The sequence below is a fragment of the Asterias rubens genome, chromosome 17 (assembly GCF_902459465.1).
Source record: "Asterias rubens chromosome 17, eAstRub1.3, whole genome shotgun sequence".
Lineage (NCBI taxonomy): Eukaryota > Metazoa > Echinodermata > Asteroidea > Forcipulatida > Asteriidae > Asterias > Asterias rubens.
Genome location: NC_047078.1, coordinates 1997110 through 2012727, shown reverse-complemented (window position 1 = coordinate 2012727; position 15618 = coordinate 1997110). Strand labels below are relative to the sequence as shown.

The following is a 15618-nucleotide window of genomic DNA, read 5'->3' as shown; positions in this document are numbered from 1 at the left end:
TGGAGACAACCAACTGCAGTTAATGATACGGAAATTATTGTTGGTAACACATGGGTCATTTTTATTGACACTGTCTTACGACCCACACTACATGTAACAGTTTAACATTCAAATGTGAATGGTTTATCTTCTTTGAGATTCCCTGGAAAGTGTCGCCTGTAAAAGTTGTCTCATGTGACATGACGACGTGTTATGACGTCACTTCAAAACGGTCATCGAAGCTTGAAGATGGTAAACTGCAATTTTAGCTTATAAGTTAAACATATCGGTGTATATATTTAGTTTTATACTGATATTTTTTTCTGCAGCGCCCTCTTATGGCCGAGTGACACAACCTTCCTACGGTCACCACAGTCTGTTTAGTGAGAATGTTGAAGCCCACATCATTGTCGGTGTCACTGCTGGGATACTTCTCATGTTCTTGATTGGCGCATGTTGTGTTTGGCATTGTTTGGGCTGTGCTATCTCTGATGAAGACGGTAATGAATACTTAAGACGTTCAATTAATACTTTATTTGTTGTTTGTCTCAAAACAAGCCGTGTTTTCAAAAGAGTTACTGCTGGGATACTTCGAATGATAATGAAAAATAGTCTCGCCTCAATATGTTCAAATCAGTGTTTTGTTGTTATCGTTAAAGACACTAGACACCTTTTGTAATTGTCAAAGACCAATATTTTTGCTTGTATCCCAACATGCATGAAATAACAACTCTGTGACAATTTTGACTCAATTTATCATCGTTGTTGCAAAAGAATAATGAACAAATAAACACCACTCTTTGCATAAATCTGTGTGTTTGCAGATGCCTGAGAAAGTCTCCTGGTTTGAAGTTTTTCTCAGATTCAAATAATTTCAAACAAATTGAAAACTTGTTTCGTGTTATATCATAATAGTTTCCAAAGTGGAGTGTAGAGTGGAATTCATAATAATAGTGTGTTTGTCTCTGATAGACATTGGAGACTGGTGTTAACGACTACGGGAGCCGAAACAGGCTCAGTTTCTGACGAACCTGCAGTTGACACTCAAGAAAGGGACTTTGATCGGCGGTTGGTTTTCTCGAAAGTACGGCTTCATCAGCTTCGGCTACGCCACAAGCTTCATTATTCCTCGTTAAGAAGGCACCAAATACCTGACAACAGACCTAAGTATAAGCCTTTACAAATTCCGTAGTTTCGAAAACGGCATGAATCGATTTTCAGCGTTTTTTAAATTTGGGGCCCTCTTATACATATATATTTTTAAAAAAATAAAAAAAAGGTAATTAAAAGGCTACGACTTCATTATTGTTTACCATATAGTTGTCTATTTAATTGTCTTCTACCTATTGGTGTTGCGTCTCGCTTGTATAAAGTAACTGTATGTACATAATAGTCCGCGTGTGTGTGTTTGGAAAAAGTATTAAAGTCTCACCATTATGGAGATCGATGTTTTTGACCAGTAGAAAACAGTTAATAATACTGTTTGTAAGCAGCTTTTAAAGGCAGTGGACACTATTAGTAATTACTCAAAATAATTATTAGCATAAAACCTTTCTTAGTATCGAGTAATGGGGAGAGGTTGATGGTCTAAAACATTGTGAGAAACAGCTCCCTTTGAAGTGCAGTATAGTTTTCGAGCAAGAAGTAATTTTCCACGAATTTGATTTCGAGACCTCAGATTTAGAGCTTGAGGTCTCGAAATCAAGCATCTGAAAGCACACAACTTCGTGTGACAAGGGTGTTTTTTCTTTCATTATTATCTCGCAACTTCGACGACCAATTGAGCTCAAATGTTCACAAGTTTATTATTTTATGCATATGTTTTTTGTTGATATATAGTAAGTGATAAGACTGTTCTTTGACAATTATCAATAGTGTCCAGTGTCTTTAATCTCAAAACCCGGAACCGGTTTGTTTCTTAGTAAGTTGTTTGAAGCTTTGCATGGTCTGGACAAAAAATTAATTGGAAGAAGCTATTAATAATATATAGTACACTTGCGGGTACAACCATGTGTATTAGTCATGTAGGATTGGTAATTATACTGATTTCATGCCGAGTAATTTAAACGACAAGGGATTATACATTTAAGTTTCTTGAAAACCAAAAAAATGTATCATCTTTATAAGACCTATAATGAGTTTGATTTACGTTAAACTAAGTCTAACTGTAGCATTTGTTTTTATACAGCCAGCAATTTGCTATTGATATTTATACTAGCTTAGATTAAAACTGGTAATAACAAATAATATTTACAATGATCTTGGGTCAGAATCGTAAAGAGCTATTGTCAATATTTCTGGAAAATAATGTTATTCCTCTTAGGGGGCCCGCTCGTTGTGTTTGCATTTCGAACCTAAAACTACATTCTTTTTTTAAATTACGAAATTGTGTTTCACAAATAAACAAAGCAGTCTTATAATGTTCAACAAAAAATGAATCTTGCAGATTTGTGCTGCTTTGTACATCCCAAAGTCAAACGTATTTCTTGAGTGGTCATGCCCTCTTGTAGAAAAAGGTATAATTGGTGCATAAAGACGATTGATGACACTCTTTGAACAAATTGTACAAGGTACGATAATGGCGCTTTCAGAAAACATAACATAGGTCGTCATGTACGGGCGCGGCAATGAAACCTGGGCCCAATTCGTAAATGTGTTGAGCACAGAAATGTATTGCTTACCAAAAACAGGTTACCAGCCAAAATTACAGTAAGTTTACATTGTTTTGACTGGTATCCCACTCATTTTTTGCTTAGCAAAGCATTTAATTTTCAAGCAGAATTTTTAAACAGCTTTTATGAAATTGGGCTTTGTTATAGTTTAAACGCATTCTTCTAGATAAAAAGGCATGTCCTCGCCCTCTGTGGGCATGTGACCTGGCTGCCATTGATCTTCCGGAGGGGGTGACGGCCATCTCACCATCCTCGGGGGCACCGGTGGAGGGGCGCCATCTCCGCCCTCGTCTGAAGATACCTGGAAGTCGCCCTGCTCATTGAAGTTGAATCGTGCGTAGACTGTCGGCTCTTCGGCACTTCGTTGGACGGTCGGGTTCACATCGGCCCGATGGTTTAGCGCAAGATCGGCGTACACGAGCTCCGCCGAGTGACTCCGAACGTCACTTAAAACAGTCGCCTAAAAAAGATCGTAAATAGAATTTGAAACTTCGCATCGTGGACTATAATCAGGTGATGTTAGTGGTGATATTATTGCGTTTTGTGGATCCATGCCTACGCAGCAGTGACAGGTTCAGATGGTTTCTGATGACTGGTGCCCAGAACAAATCTTTAGACCTTTCTTTTGCAACGTCACAGCCCGAGTTTTTGCCAACCCTGATTGGAAAACTATGGACAGCCATAAGTGCAAATCAAGAAAAGGGCGCTATTTTTGGTAACAATGTAACAAAAAATTTTGATTTTGTTTAAAACAAAATAACCCATTATTAGAAGTATTCTACTTAATTGAAAGTGTGCAGAAAATGTTGAATTTTGTCACAACATCTGTCTTTACGATTTAGTGTTTACTAACAATCAGCCGGCCACCCACCAAGGCGGTTTGTTTATCAACAAAAGAAAGGTCAACACTAATAAAGGACGACCAACATTTTGGGCTAGATCGCTCAGTTGGTAGAGCGCCGATGTCAGATGCAATTGTGTCCGCCATGCAATACAGTCCGCTCCGGACACTTTTGCATATGCAATCGTGTCCGGGGCTATGCAAAAACCGTCCGGTGGAAATATGACCGTACATGTATGTGCGCGTAAGCGAGCGTGCATGCACTGAACCTACGTAATGCAGCATGAGTATTCACGTATTTTATGATTGCAGCGAATACCCACAGCCGAACATTTCCCATGGCATTCATGACATGCGCTTAGCTTGTTAAAAAATGGCGAACGTGTTCCGTCGACCAAGGGCGTTTAATTTACTACAAGGACATATTTGCACGGGGCGGACACAACTGCATATGCAAATGTGTCCCGGCGGACACAATTGCATTTGCAATAATGTCCTCCGGATAGTATTGCACAGAGGACATAATTGCATGCGAAACCGGCACACTAATCCGGAGGTGGCATGCTCATATCCCACTCTAACTGTTCTTTCCCAAACAAAAATAGTAAAGTTAGTAAAACATTTCGTTGTACCTTCATTTCCACGTTGTTGGTGGCGCTGTTCACGGGAGTAAAGTTGTCGAACAAAACTTGGTGACCTTGAGTAAAAAATATGTTTGTGGAATTTAAATAACTGACTTTGGAAGGTTTTTTTTTTGTAGCTTAACACATTATAATAATTCTTCACCCCGGCTGCAGGTCTAAAATAGATTGAGTATTTTCAATCTTTGAACGGTGAATGTTCAATGCAGAAACTTGAATGAAACATCTTTCAACTGAAAATAACTCACCATTGCCCTAAAAATCATTAAAGACTTTTAGATCAAAAATATTTCACACCTTTGTACTATCGTATCACCCCCTGGTGGTAAAGGGTCATGCGGGAATCACTACAAACCAAACCGAGTCTGGAAGAGGAAATAGTCTGACCCATCTGACTTGAGGTATCATGAGATTAGCATTCATAACTTCCGTTTTACATGGGGACCACGACTCGCGGATTAAAAAGCGGTATAGCAATAGTATACCATTTGCAGAACTTACCATACTGCCGCACAAGCCTGGGATGGGCTCCAAGGACCGCACTCACCGATTCCTGACTCGGTAGAGGTGGGGGCGCCCTAGCGGGGATCTCAGGCGCATGATCGGTGATGACGTCACCGCGTTCTTGGTAGTCATTCTCTCCTTTAACCAAAAAAAAAAAAGAAAACCTCCTTCTGTAGTACTAGTAGACTTTTGGGACAACAGACGTACCAGTTAAAATCCATTGTTCTCGGTGAGATGCGTATGCTAAAAACTATATAAAAAAAATGTAAAGGCCAACAATGGTAAGTCTGCTGCCACCTAGTAATGGCAAAGTCTCCCATGCATTTAGGGTGCGTTCGTTTAGCTTCCCTGGGTCGACCCCGGTGTGTGAATGGTTTTTTTCCAGGACGAACGTGTGCAGATAATTACCCACGTTCGTCCTGGAAAAAAAAAACGCCACACATCGGGGTCGACCCAGGGAAGCTAAACGAACGCACCCATAGTTTAAAACTATACGCACGGCGTATAGGATTGGCCACTGAACAACCTCCTTTTGATTTGAACTGTTAATCAAGGTTTCCCCACCTGCACTTTGGTTGAAAACAGCGCCCACTACCGTCGGGATCTGTGTGTTGATTCGAGTAGGATCAGTCGGTCTGCTAAAATACAGAGTAAAAAAGAAAAACTAAATAAGAAAATTATACTGGCTCTTTAATATAAAGGGCGTCAATGAAACAACAATATTTAGTTAATATGGTGCAAAATGTGTGTAAAGTTTAGTACTATCATGTTTTGAAAAATACTAAAAAAATTGTGATTTCTTTCATTAACCTTCGGAATCCAGTTGAGTTAATTGTTTGAATTTTACTCAACAAATATTACAATGCCGTTATAGTTTTGAAGTTGTTCCAAACTTGTCAACTAAAACAATGGATATAACCTTGTTAGCAGTCTTTATATATTTCCTCAAAATTACTACTTACATTCGCTGCGAAGGAAGTCTTCTACGACCTGCGAAATATAAAATACACGAACCGTTTTTATTGTCTGAAGATCAGCAGAGTATATCCGATCGAAACGTCGAGAGCACAAACAGCTCTTTTCAGAACCAACATTTCTCCCAAAAGAGATGTACACAATAATGGCTGTACCTGCAAGTTTACTTTGTTGTATTTTTTTATGTTTTTGGAGTGATTGTTATTTTATTTTCCAGTATATTTTATTCTTCGAGGTTTACCCCTTTTGTTGTGGATGGCTATTGTTGGGGTTGCTTGGGTGTTTATTTTGTTTATTTGTGGCTTAAATTAATAACATTTTGCGTTTACAAAGTTGTCCTTTTATTGGAACTTGTTATGCACAGCTTTAAAGGCTGTGGACACTATTGGTAATTACTCAAAAAAATTATTAGCATAAAACATTTGTTGATTACGAGTAATGGGGAGAGGTTGATGGAATAAAACATTCTGAGAAACGGCTCCCTCTGAAGTAACTTAGTTTTTGAGAAAGAAGTATTTTTCCACGAATTTGATTTCGAGACCTCAGATTTAGAATTTCGGGTCTCGAAATCAAGCATCTGGAAACACACAACGTCGTGTGACAAGGGTGTTTTGTCATTCATTACTCGCAACTTCGACGACCACTTGAGCTCAAATTTTCACAGGTTTGTTATTTTGTGCATATTTTGAGATACACCAAGTGAGACAGACTGGTCTTTTAAAAAATACCAAATGTGTGCAGTGTCTTTAAAGCACTTGTTTTGTTTTTACTGCGATTATGTGAGTGTATTTCTTTATCAAACACAGTTTGTTTTACACATTTTCATAACATAAGCTTTTAATTACATTTTTAGTTTTTGTAATGTACATGTGCACCTGTTATTTGGGATTTCGTCCATTATTGGTAGGTACATTTTTCTACATTTTTATTTAATACTAAAACCATTTCCTCAATAATGCCCTCATTTACAGATAAAATAATTCAACTAAAAGAAGCAAAACAGAGGTTGAATTTCTCTAGAAACACTTACCTTTCTTCTTCTTTCTCTTTCGGTAAACTACAACAAGAGTGACCAACAGCACGGCTGCAATTGCTACGAAACATGCAGAAACCGAAATTGGCACAATTGTGTATTTTGCTGAGGAAAAACGAAAGTAAGAAAAAGAAGAGATTTAAGTCTGCAGTTAATAACAAAAAACGAAATTAAAATAGTAATAGTTGTTGCAAACTTTGTCCACACAAAAGAACCTATGAGTATAGCTAGGGTATAAATGCAAAAAGTTATATTCTTAGTGGTCTAGCGTTGACCCTAGTAGGGTCTGTCTCGAAGGCTAAATAGAATTAGCGGTTGCAAACTTTTTCCCAACCAAAAAGTTGCATTCTTAGTGGTCTAGCGTTTTTAACCCTAGCAGGGTCTGTCTCAAAGGCTAAATAGAACTAGCGGTTGCAAACTTTTTCCCAACCAAAAAGAACATAAATATTATGGGATAAATGCAACAACTAGTTTGTGTCCTAATATTTCAACTCTAGCAGGATCTTTCTCGAAGGCTAAGAAATTATCTCTCACAAATAATACTCTGCTTCAGTCGAAACATCTGTCAACTATACTTTTTGAGGTAATAATACATATTTATAAGATGAAACACCTCAATTGACAATTATTGTGTGTAACTGAGACCGACAATAGTTTTCAAATGACGGTCTAGGTATTATTCTTGCAATAGTTTTCAGGGGAACTATGCCATGGCTTTTGTTTGTTTTTCTTATAGACTGGTCTCGCGCGTATCCGAACACTGGGGTCAATTTCACAAAGAGTTAGGACTAGTCCTAACTTAGGACTAGTCCTAGAAGATATACATATTGTATTGATAGTCCTATGTTAGGACGAGTAACTGGTCCTAACTCGAGATAAGACTAGTCCTAACTCTTTGTGAAATCCACCCCTGGACCCGTTTAAGTGTGAGGGTTCGTTTCCGCATGCGTAATGTAGTGGGACCAAAGTGGTCCTAAAAATCTTTAATTATTATGGCTTAAAACCGGAACAACTTTTGTCATATTATGCTTGTGTCATAAACTCACCATCAGTCACGTCACCCATCGTCGCAGGCTTGGATGTTGAGAGCGTAGTCACGTGTGTATAGCTGCTACCTGTAGTATCAGATGACGTATGTGTACTTGCCAATGCTTGTTCAATGTGCAAATCACCTTCAATTTGAAATGGCATGTGGCATATTGTTTTAAGCGAACTAATAGAAAGTCCATTTCATTATATAACTCTCTCTGAAGTAATGTAGTGTTTGAAAAATAGGTAACTCGCTGAAATATTTCAAGCCTTTTTTAGACATCTGAAAGTACACACACATTGTTGTACAACAAGGGTGTTTTTTTCTTACAAAGATTTTCTTGCAACTTCGATGACCAATTGAGCCCAAATTTTCACAGATTGTTTATATTATACATATAAATCACTGCAATAACCTATCTTTCTGAAAGTTTGTATATACTCAGCGCCTTGAGTACCTTGTTTGGTAGATACGTGCGCTATATAATACTTCGATATTATTATTATTATTATTATATACTTTGTTGGGATACACCCAGTGAGAATCCTGTCTTTGACAATATTACCAATCTTGTCCAGTACCTTTAACGACTTGATTTCATATCTACTTAAATATTTCTTCTCACCGAAGGTCTGTAGCCAGCCTCTATCTGTTTTACAGGTATTTCCATAGTAAATGTTCCACCAGTCTACCCAACCTTGGATGTAGAACAAAGAGCTACTCCAGAAGCTTTTCCCCTCGACTGTATCTCTTTGGAACTCCTTGCCTGGTGCATGTTTCCCTTCATCCTATGATCTTCCATCTTTAAAGAGGAATATTAATTCCTACCTTCAGCTCCATGAGTTTCTGCATTGCTATGTTTTCTTTCTTGTAGCCCTTTCCTAGAGTGGATTTAAGCCTTGTTTTAGGCGACTTGCATATACAAAATAAAAATAAAAAAAATAAAAAATGTCTTGGTATTTATTGATTATAATATGCTAGTACCTTGTATGTGTAGCTGACGTTGTTGTGACGGTATGGCAGAGCCAGCAGGGAAGCTTGCCAAACAGACCAGGGACCCACCGTCAATTCCCGTCAACTGACTGTGAGTATTCCATAGACCCATTTCCCCACTATTGATGGTCGCATTAGTCACTTTCTCCGTTAAGCTTCGGCCATTCAGGATCCAGCGTATCTCAGCCGCTGGTTTGGAGCCGTAGACTGAGCAGTTTAGACGGTATGGCCCAGGGTAGACAATTGTGACGTTGTCGGTTTCCGTAAAGTTGTGAGTTTGGTTTGATAGAACCATGGCGGTTGGGGGAACTGGGTGTCCAAGTTACAAGAAAGTATATCATTAAAAACATTATTTATTCGTGGGTTTCCCTTCAAAGTAACACATAACTCTACTAGGATAAAATGCACTAAAGAATTGTGTGTACAAAGTCTGATAAAGGATACCAGTGCAAAAAAACGGACGACTGAAATCCCAATTTTGTATATATGTATTGGAGGATTGGAGGTTTGTGTGTATGATTGTATGTCACAGTAGGCCTTCTTACCATTAACTATAAGTTCTGAGACGGCCTCACCGTTTGATAAACATGACACCACTTGACACTTGTACTTGCCACCATCTTTCAACTGGGCACCCATGATTGTCCAGTTGCAACTCTTGTGTTCGAGTGTTTGATGTGAAGGCTCTGTGCATTTTCGCAGAATTTCGTTGTCTGTGCAATTATCATCAGAGACGGCGAAACCCAACCATGAAGTTGTTGTTGTTGTTGTTGTTGTTGTTGTACAAGCAGTGTCCTGTAGCCATTGGCACACGAGTGTGGCGTTTTTGCCAAGCAAGGCAGTCACACGCCGGGTCGACGAAACATTTAAACGTCCTCCTACGTCACAAAATAAAGTATTTAAAAACTTACCTCAAATCAAATATGATTACATGCACTTAAGCTTTAGTGTAGTTGTTCTATTCGACATTGGGCCAAGGACAATTATATTTGTAATAAGTGCACTATTCAATGCTCATTTTGCTGTGGGAAGTAAAGTTACACTTAAAAAACACAACAACTTCCAGACTTTGGGATTGGCGATAAACCTAACTGGGAAAAAAAATACTTAGATCATATTTTGAATGTACATCGTGTTGACTTACCATTGATTATGTTTGCCTGATAACTTATCATTAGATACGAAATGAAGATGGCGATCATCTTAATATTCAACGCTACACTTCCGTCGTGATGATAATTCTCAACGATCCTTGAAAACATTCTGAAATAATGCGGAGAACAAAAACTAGTGGCAACACCAACATAAACTTTTGAACGTGTTTTCCAGGTTTTTATTTAAAAGATAACAATTAGTTTTCTTTAATAAAAATGTCATTGTTTAAGTTTAGTTTGACAGCTAACTGATTAGAAAGTTCGTACTAGACCCATTATCTTCTCCTGTGAAACATTTCTCTCTAAAATGAAGTAAAATTCAAGAAACTTTTCTCTGAAAACCTAAAAACTGCATGAGAAACTGAGTTCGGTTATTGTTACGACTAAAATTATTAAAGGCAGTGGACACTATTGGTAAGTGTCAATGACTAGCCTTCACAGTTGGTGTATCTCAACATGTACGTAAATTAACAAACCTGTGAAAAATTGAGCTCAATCGGTCATCGAAGTTGCAAGATAATAATGAAAGAAAAAAAACCCGTGTCACACGAAGTTGTGTGCGTTTAGATGGTTGATTTCGAGACCTCAAAATTCTAAATCTGAGGTCTCGAAATCAAATTCGTGGAAAATTACTTCTTTCTCGAAAACTATGGCACTTCGGAGGGAGCCGTTTCTCACAATGTTTTACACCATTAACCTCTCCCCACTACTCGTCACCAAGAAAGGTTTTATGATGATAATTATTTTGAGTAATTACCAATAGTGTCCACTGCCTTTAATAACACTGTGTTCACATGCTGAAAACAATATTGTGCACGGTTTGTCACTAATTACTACCGACTCTCACAGAGCGGGAAGCACAACAAATGTTCACATCAGATTTGCTATTTCGTGGTTGAGTACTACTATCAGCGACTACTTTTGTCAGCTCTAATAAAAATCCTGTACGTGTATTAAACCTTCAAGTTGGTATTTTGCTGAAAATTGTATTTTACAAAAACATAATGTTTAGCGATAACCGAGTCTTACCGTGTTCCTCCCAAACGATTGATGTGCCTCATGCATCCGTGTAGATCCTCATGCTTCGCTTAGATCACTCGTTATGAAACCACAGGCTGTTCTTAAAATATGTAGACTTAATTGATCACATTTCGTTTTCGTAAGCTGAGGTTAAAATATCTATAAATTACGTTCTTACTATTATAGGGACACGTTGCCGTGTAGATCCTCATGCTTCGCTTAGATCACTCGTTATGAAACCACAGGCTATTCTTAAAATATTTAGACTTAATTGATCACATTTCGTTTTCGTAAGCTGAGGTTAAAATATCTATAAATTACGTTCTTAACTATTATAGGGATACGTTGCCTTGGATCGGGCGAGTTTGGTCTAATGGAAAGTGAGTAAACCCGTTTGTTATGAAATGCATATAAAAAGAAAGATATTTTAAAAGTAGAATATAACAATCCACACAAACATGCCTCGAAATTGCGTGGTTTTCCTTACACGTCGTGAACTTACACGGCAAGCCATTGCACGCCAAATTGACCCCTTAATATTGACCGTGTTAGTTCACGATGTATAGGGAAAACCATGCAATTTCGAGGCATGTTTGTGTGGATCATTTTCTACTTTTAAAACATCTATGACTGAGTGACACAATCTTCCACAGTCTGTTCGGTGAGAACAATGAAGCCCATATCATCGTCGGTGTCACTGCTGGGATACTTCTCATGTTCTTGATTGGCGCGTGTTGTGTGTGTGGCATTTATTGGGCTGTGCCATCTCCGATGACGATGGTTGTGAATAATAGTCTTGCCTCAAGATGTTCTAGCAATGTTTTGGTGATTTGTTTTTTTCAATTAGTCTCAAAACAAGCCGTAATTGCAAGACTTATGAGTTCCACTCTACACCTGTCTGTGTGTTTTTGCTCTATATAGACACTGGCGACTGGTGCTACGACTAAAGTATATCCAAAAACAAGCTCTGACGAATGTGCACTGACATTTTCAAGAGCAAAGGATTTTGATCGGCGGTTGGCTTTCTCGAAAGTACAGCTTCAATAGCTTCGGCTACACCTCAAGCTCACATACCCCGTTAAGAAAGAACACGATCACCAAATACCTGACAACAAAAGCCGTCACCGAATCCGTAGTTTCGAAAACGGCATGATGTTTTCATTCAGCGTATTGTAACGTTGGCGCCCTCTTATCATACAAAAAAAGGGTATTTGAAAGGCAATCTTGACGTCATGCAATTGTTCACCATAGAGTTTTCTATTTAATTTGTTTCTACCTATTGGTGTTGCTATCTCAGCTTTATAAGGTATAACTGTATGTTTGCTTATAACTTTATAATTTGCATGGTGTGTGTGAACTGTAAGTAGTACATGGTCACCATTGACATGGAGATCGATGTTTTTGATCAGAGCACGATGAAGAATACTGTTTTATAAGCGGTTTTGTGAAAGGAACACGTTGCCTTGGATCGGACGAGTTGGTCTTTGAAAGGCGTTTGAAACCGCTTGTTGTGAAATGCATATGGCTAGAAAGATATTTTAAAAGTAGAATACAGTGATCCACACAAATATGCCTCGAAATTGCGTGGTTTTCCTTTTACCTCGTCGACAAGCTCGGTCGTATGGTGTTCCATAGAGGACAGCCTCCGTCGTAGTTGTGAGTTGTCCGTCGGAGTTGTGAGTTGGGCCGTCGGAGTTGTGAGTTGGGGCGTCGGAGTTGTGAGTTGGGCCGTCGGAGTTGTGAGTTGGGCCGTCGGAGTTGTGAGTTGGGCCGTCGTAGTTGTGAGTTGGCCGTCGGAGTTGTGAGTTGGCCGTCGTAGTTGTGAGTTTTCCGTCGGAGTTGTGAGTTGGGCCGTCGGAGTTGTGAGTTGGCCGTCGTAGTTGTGAGTTGGCCGTCGTAGTTGTGAGTTGTCCGTCGGAGTTGTGAGTTGTGCCGTCGTAGTTGTGAGTTGGCCGTCGGAGTTGTGAGTTGGCCGTCGTAGTTGTGAGTTGTCCGTCGGAGTTGTGAGTTGGCCGTCGTAGTTGTGAGTTGGCCGTCGGAGTTGTGAGTTGTCCGTCGGAGTTGTGAGTTGGCCGTCGTAGTTGTGAGTTGGCCGTCGTAGTTGTGAGTTGGTCCGTCGGAGTTGTGAGTTGTGCCGTCGTAGTTGTGAGTTGGCCGTCGGAGTTGTGAGTTGGCCGTCGTAGTTGTGAGTTGTCCGTCGGAGTTGTGAGTTGGCCGTCGTAGTTGTGAGTTGGCCGTCGGAGTTGTGAGTTGGCCGTCGTAGTTGTGAGTTATTTGACATTCTATCATTTTTTGTTAATAGTGAAAACGCCCATTCCTATTTTCATTTATTTTATAACATCGTAGAGAACACGTTTTTTAAATATACCTTACAGTTTAGGCCGGTTCGCAGGAATTAAAGATGATGGTTAGCCCGTATTCCTCAACAAAATGAAAGAACAAAATATTTACATATTTTTAACGCCAGGAACTGTAGGTAGAACGATTTTTATCCATACCATTTCATTCTGATTGGTTGAGCTCCGGTCAATCAGGAGAATGTGCAACTTACTGAATATTCATGACTGTTCGTTTCGCGCACACTGCGAAATTGTCAGCTATAATGTGTCACTTTGTGTACAGAAGTACATAATATTCAAGCACCAGACTGCTGCCCAATGTAAATTATTGAAATTGACGTCATAATACAGGAAAATGAAAAGGCTGATCCAGCTATTCACTGTATTTTGTAATCTTTGAAGTATATATAAAGTAAGTGGCAACAACTCTATATCCTGGGATAATTGCAATTTAACATATTTTGGCTTTCAGATCGTCTAAAAATCTGGCAATGCATCTGTAAATTGCTACTAGTTTCCCGGGGGATCCATAAGAAGTATAGTTTTTGTTTTTGTTTGAACAGCAAATAAACCCACCAAGGATACAAGTCAATAAAACAAACTCAAGGCATCGTCAGATTTATGTCTATAATTTGTTATTTGGAAGCACAGCTTGCATACACACAGGTCACAGCTCGGGTATCAGGAAAATTTGCATAGTTCCGTTGGCTTATGCGTTCATGCGTTCGTATTTCCGTTTACAACAAACAACATATAAATTATTTCAAGTTAACCAATTAAAACACTATTCATCCATACCTAGTCAATCCAACTTACATAACACTTTCAAATACTAAAGTTTTAGTATGTGTTTGTATTTGTTTGTTTGTTTGTTGGGGTGTTTGTTTGTTAACCTGTTCGTTGAGTGAAATTGTTTGTCCTTTTGTCTCTTGGTTGGACTGACACACCTCTTGGTGACAGTGCAGGCACTATTGTCAGTCCTGGCAAACCTGTAGTGTTGATGTCTTTCTGTTGTCCTCAGTCGTGTAGTACTTTTTTCTTTCTTTTTTTTCTTTTACTGCCTGCCATCCTTTTTATATATCTTGATGTATCCCCCTTGTTACTGTTTTCCAATACAGATGTATGTTTTTATATAATTAATGTTTTAAAGAGTTGTTTCCTTTTCGTATAAATATTTGTAATTTTTTGTATTTTATGTGAATTGCCAAATAATAATAATAATAATAAATAATAATAAAGGATGATTTGACCATCTTTGGACTAATTTAATGATAGGCATACACTTTAAATTTTATTTAATTTTTATTTAATGTTAAATTGCTATCGGGGTGTCTTTAACGAAAAAGAATTTAGTGAAAGATTAATGCTAGTTCGTTATAAGGCCCGCATCCTACCTGCAGTTATTAAAGAATATGTTACAATTCATAAACAACATTTCGAAGGGGCGTAGATAAATATAAAATATCAGATCTGCAACTGACAACATAGTGCTGTGCGAACAAAACATAGGCCTAATTTCCCAATAAAAGCATCGAACACATGGGTCCATCCATTTCATGTAGGCATAGGCAAGCAAAAGCGACAACTCAAAAGGATTTTGCCTTCTCGGTGACGAATCGATGGATTCAGCAAGGTATAATTAATCACAATCGGAACTCAATCACATGTGTAGAAGAACCCGGAAGTAGGCATACGCCACCTATTGACCATTGCAGTTTAGTAAACAAAATAAAAAGTCCGACGGCCAACTCACAACTCCGACGGCCAACTCACAACTCCGACGGCTCTACTCACAACTACGACGGACAACCCACAACTCCGACGGACAACTCACAACTACGACGGACAACCCACAACTACGACGCACAACTCACAACTCCGACGGCCCAACTCACAACTACGACGCACAACTCACAACTACGACGCACAACTCACAACTCCGACGGCCCAACTCACAACTCCGACGGACAGCCCACAACTCCGACGGCCCAACTCACAACTCCGACGGACAGCCCACAACTACGACGCACAACTCACAACTCCGACGGACCAACTCACAACTACGACGCACAACTCACAACTCCGACGGCCCAACTCACAACTCCGACGGCCCAACTCACAACTCCGACGCCCCAACTCACAACTCCGACGGACAGCCCACAACTCCGACGGCCCAACTCACAACTCCGACGGACAGCCCACAACTACGACGCACAACTCACAACTCCGACGGCCCAACTCACAACTACGACGCACAACTCACAACTACGACGCACAACTCACAACTCCGACGGCCCAACTCACAACTCCGACGCCCCAACTCACAACTCCGACGGCCCAACTCACAACTCCGACGGACAGCCCACAACTACGACGCACAACTCACAACTCCGACGGCCCAACTCACAACTACGACGCACAACTCACAACTACGACG

The 15618-nt window shown here is 39.4% G+C and overlaps 1 protein-coding gene across 2 annotated transcripts; it reads right to left on the bottom strand.

Moving 5' to 3' along the window:
• Nucleotides 1–1802: 1802 nt before the first annotated feature.
• Nucleotides 1803–10908, bottom strand: LOC117301583. 2 transcript variants are annotated; one of them, XM_033785612.1, is made up of 11 exons: nt 10852–10908; nt 9813–9931; nt 9214–9546; nt 8660–8977; nt 7692–7817; nt 6643–6750; nt 5600–5627; nt 5202–5275; nt 4635–4775; nt 4125–4189; nt 1803–3111 (listed from the first exon to the last, which is right to left on the bottom strand). In XM_033785612.1, exons 1-11 carry the CDS (start codon nt 10881–10883, stop codon nt 2800–2802), a joined length of 1656 nt encoding a protein of 551 aa, XP_033641503.1. In that variant the 5' UTR covers nt 10884–10908; the 3' UTR covers nt 1803–2799. The 2 variants fall into 2 exon arrangements, with proteins under 2 accessions (XP_033641503.1, XP_033641504.1); XM_033785613.1 differs by having other exon boundaries at nt 5202–5272.
• Between the last annotated feature and the right edge of the window lie 4710 nt (nt 10909–15618).

Bases quoted from the DNA above. Each gene is read 5' to 3' on its own strand.
- LOC117301583 (XM_033785612.1), bottom strand. From the start codon at position 10,883: ATGAGGCACATCAATCGTTTGGGAGGAACACG. The intron at 9,932-10,851 runs GTAAGACTCGGT...GCATTATTTCAG, and splicing joins AATCGTTTGGGAGGAACACG to AATGTTTTCAAGGATCGTTG. The intron at 8,978-9,213 runs GTAAGAAGGCCT...TTGGACACCCAG, and splicing joins CTCAGAACTTATAGTTAATG to TTCCCCCAACCGCCATGGTT.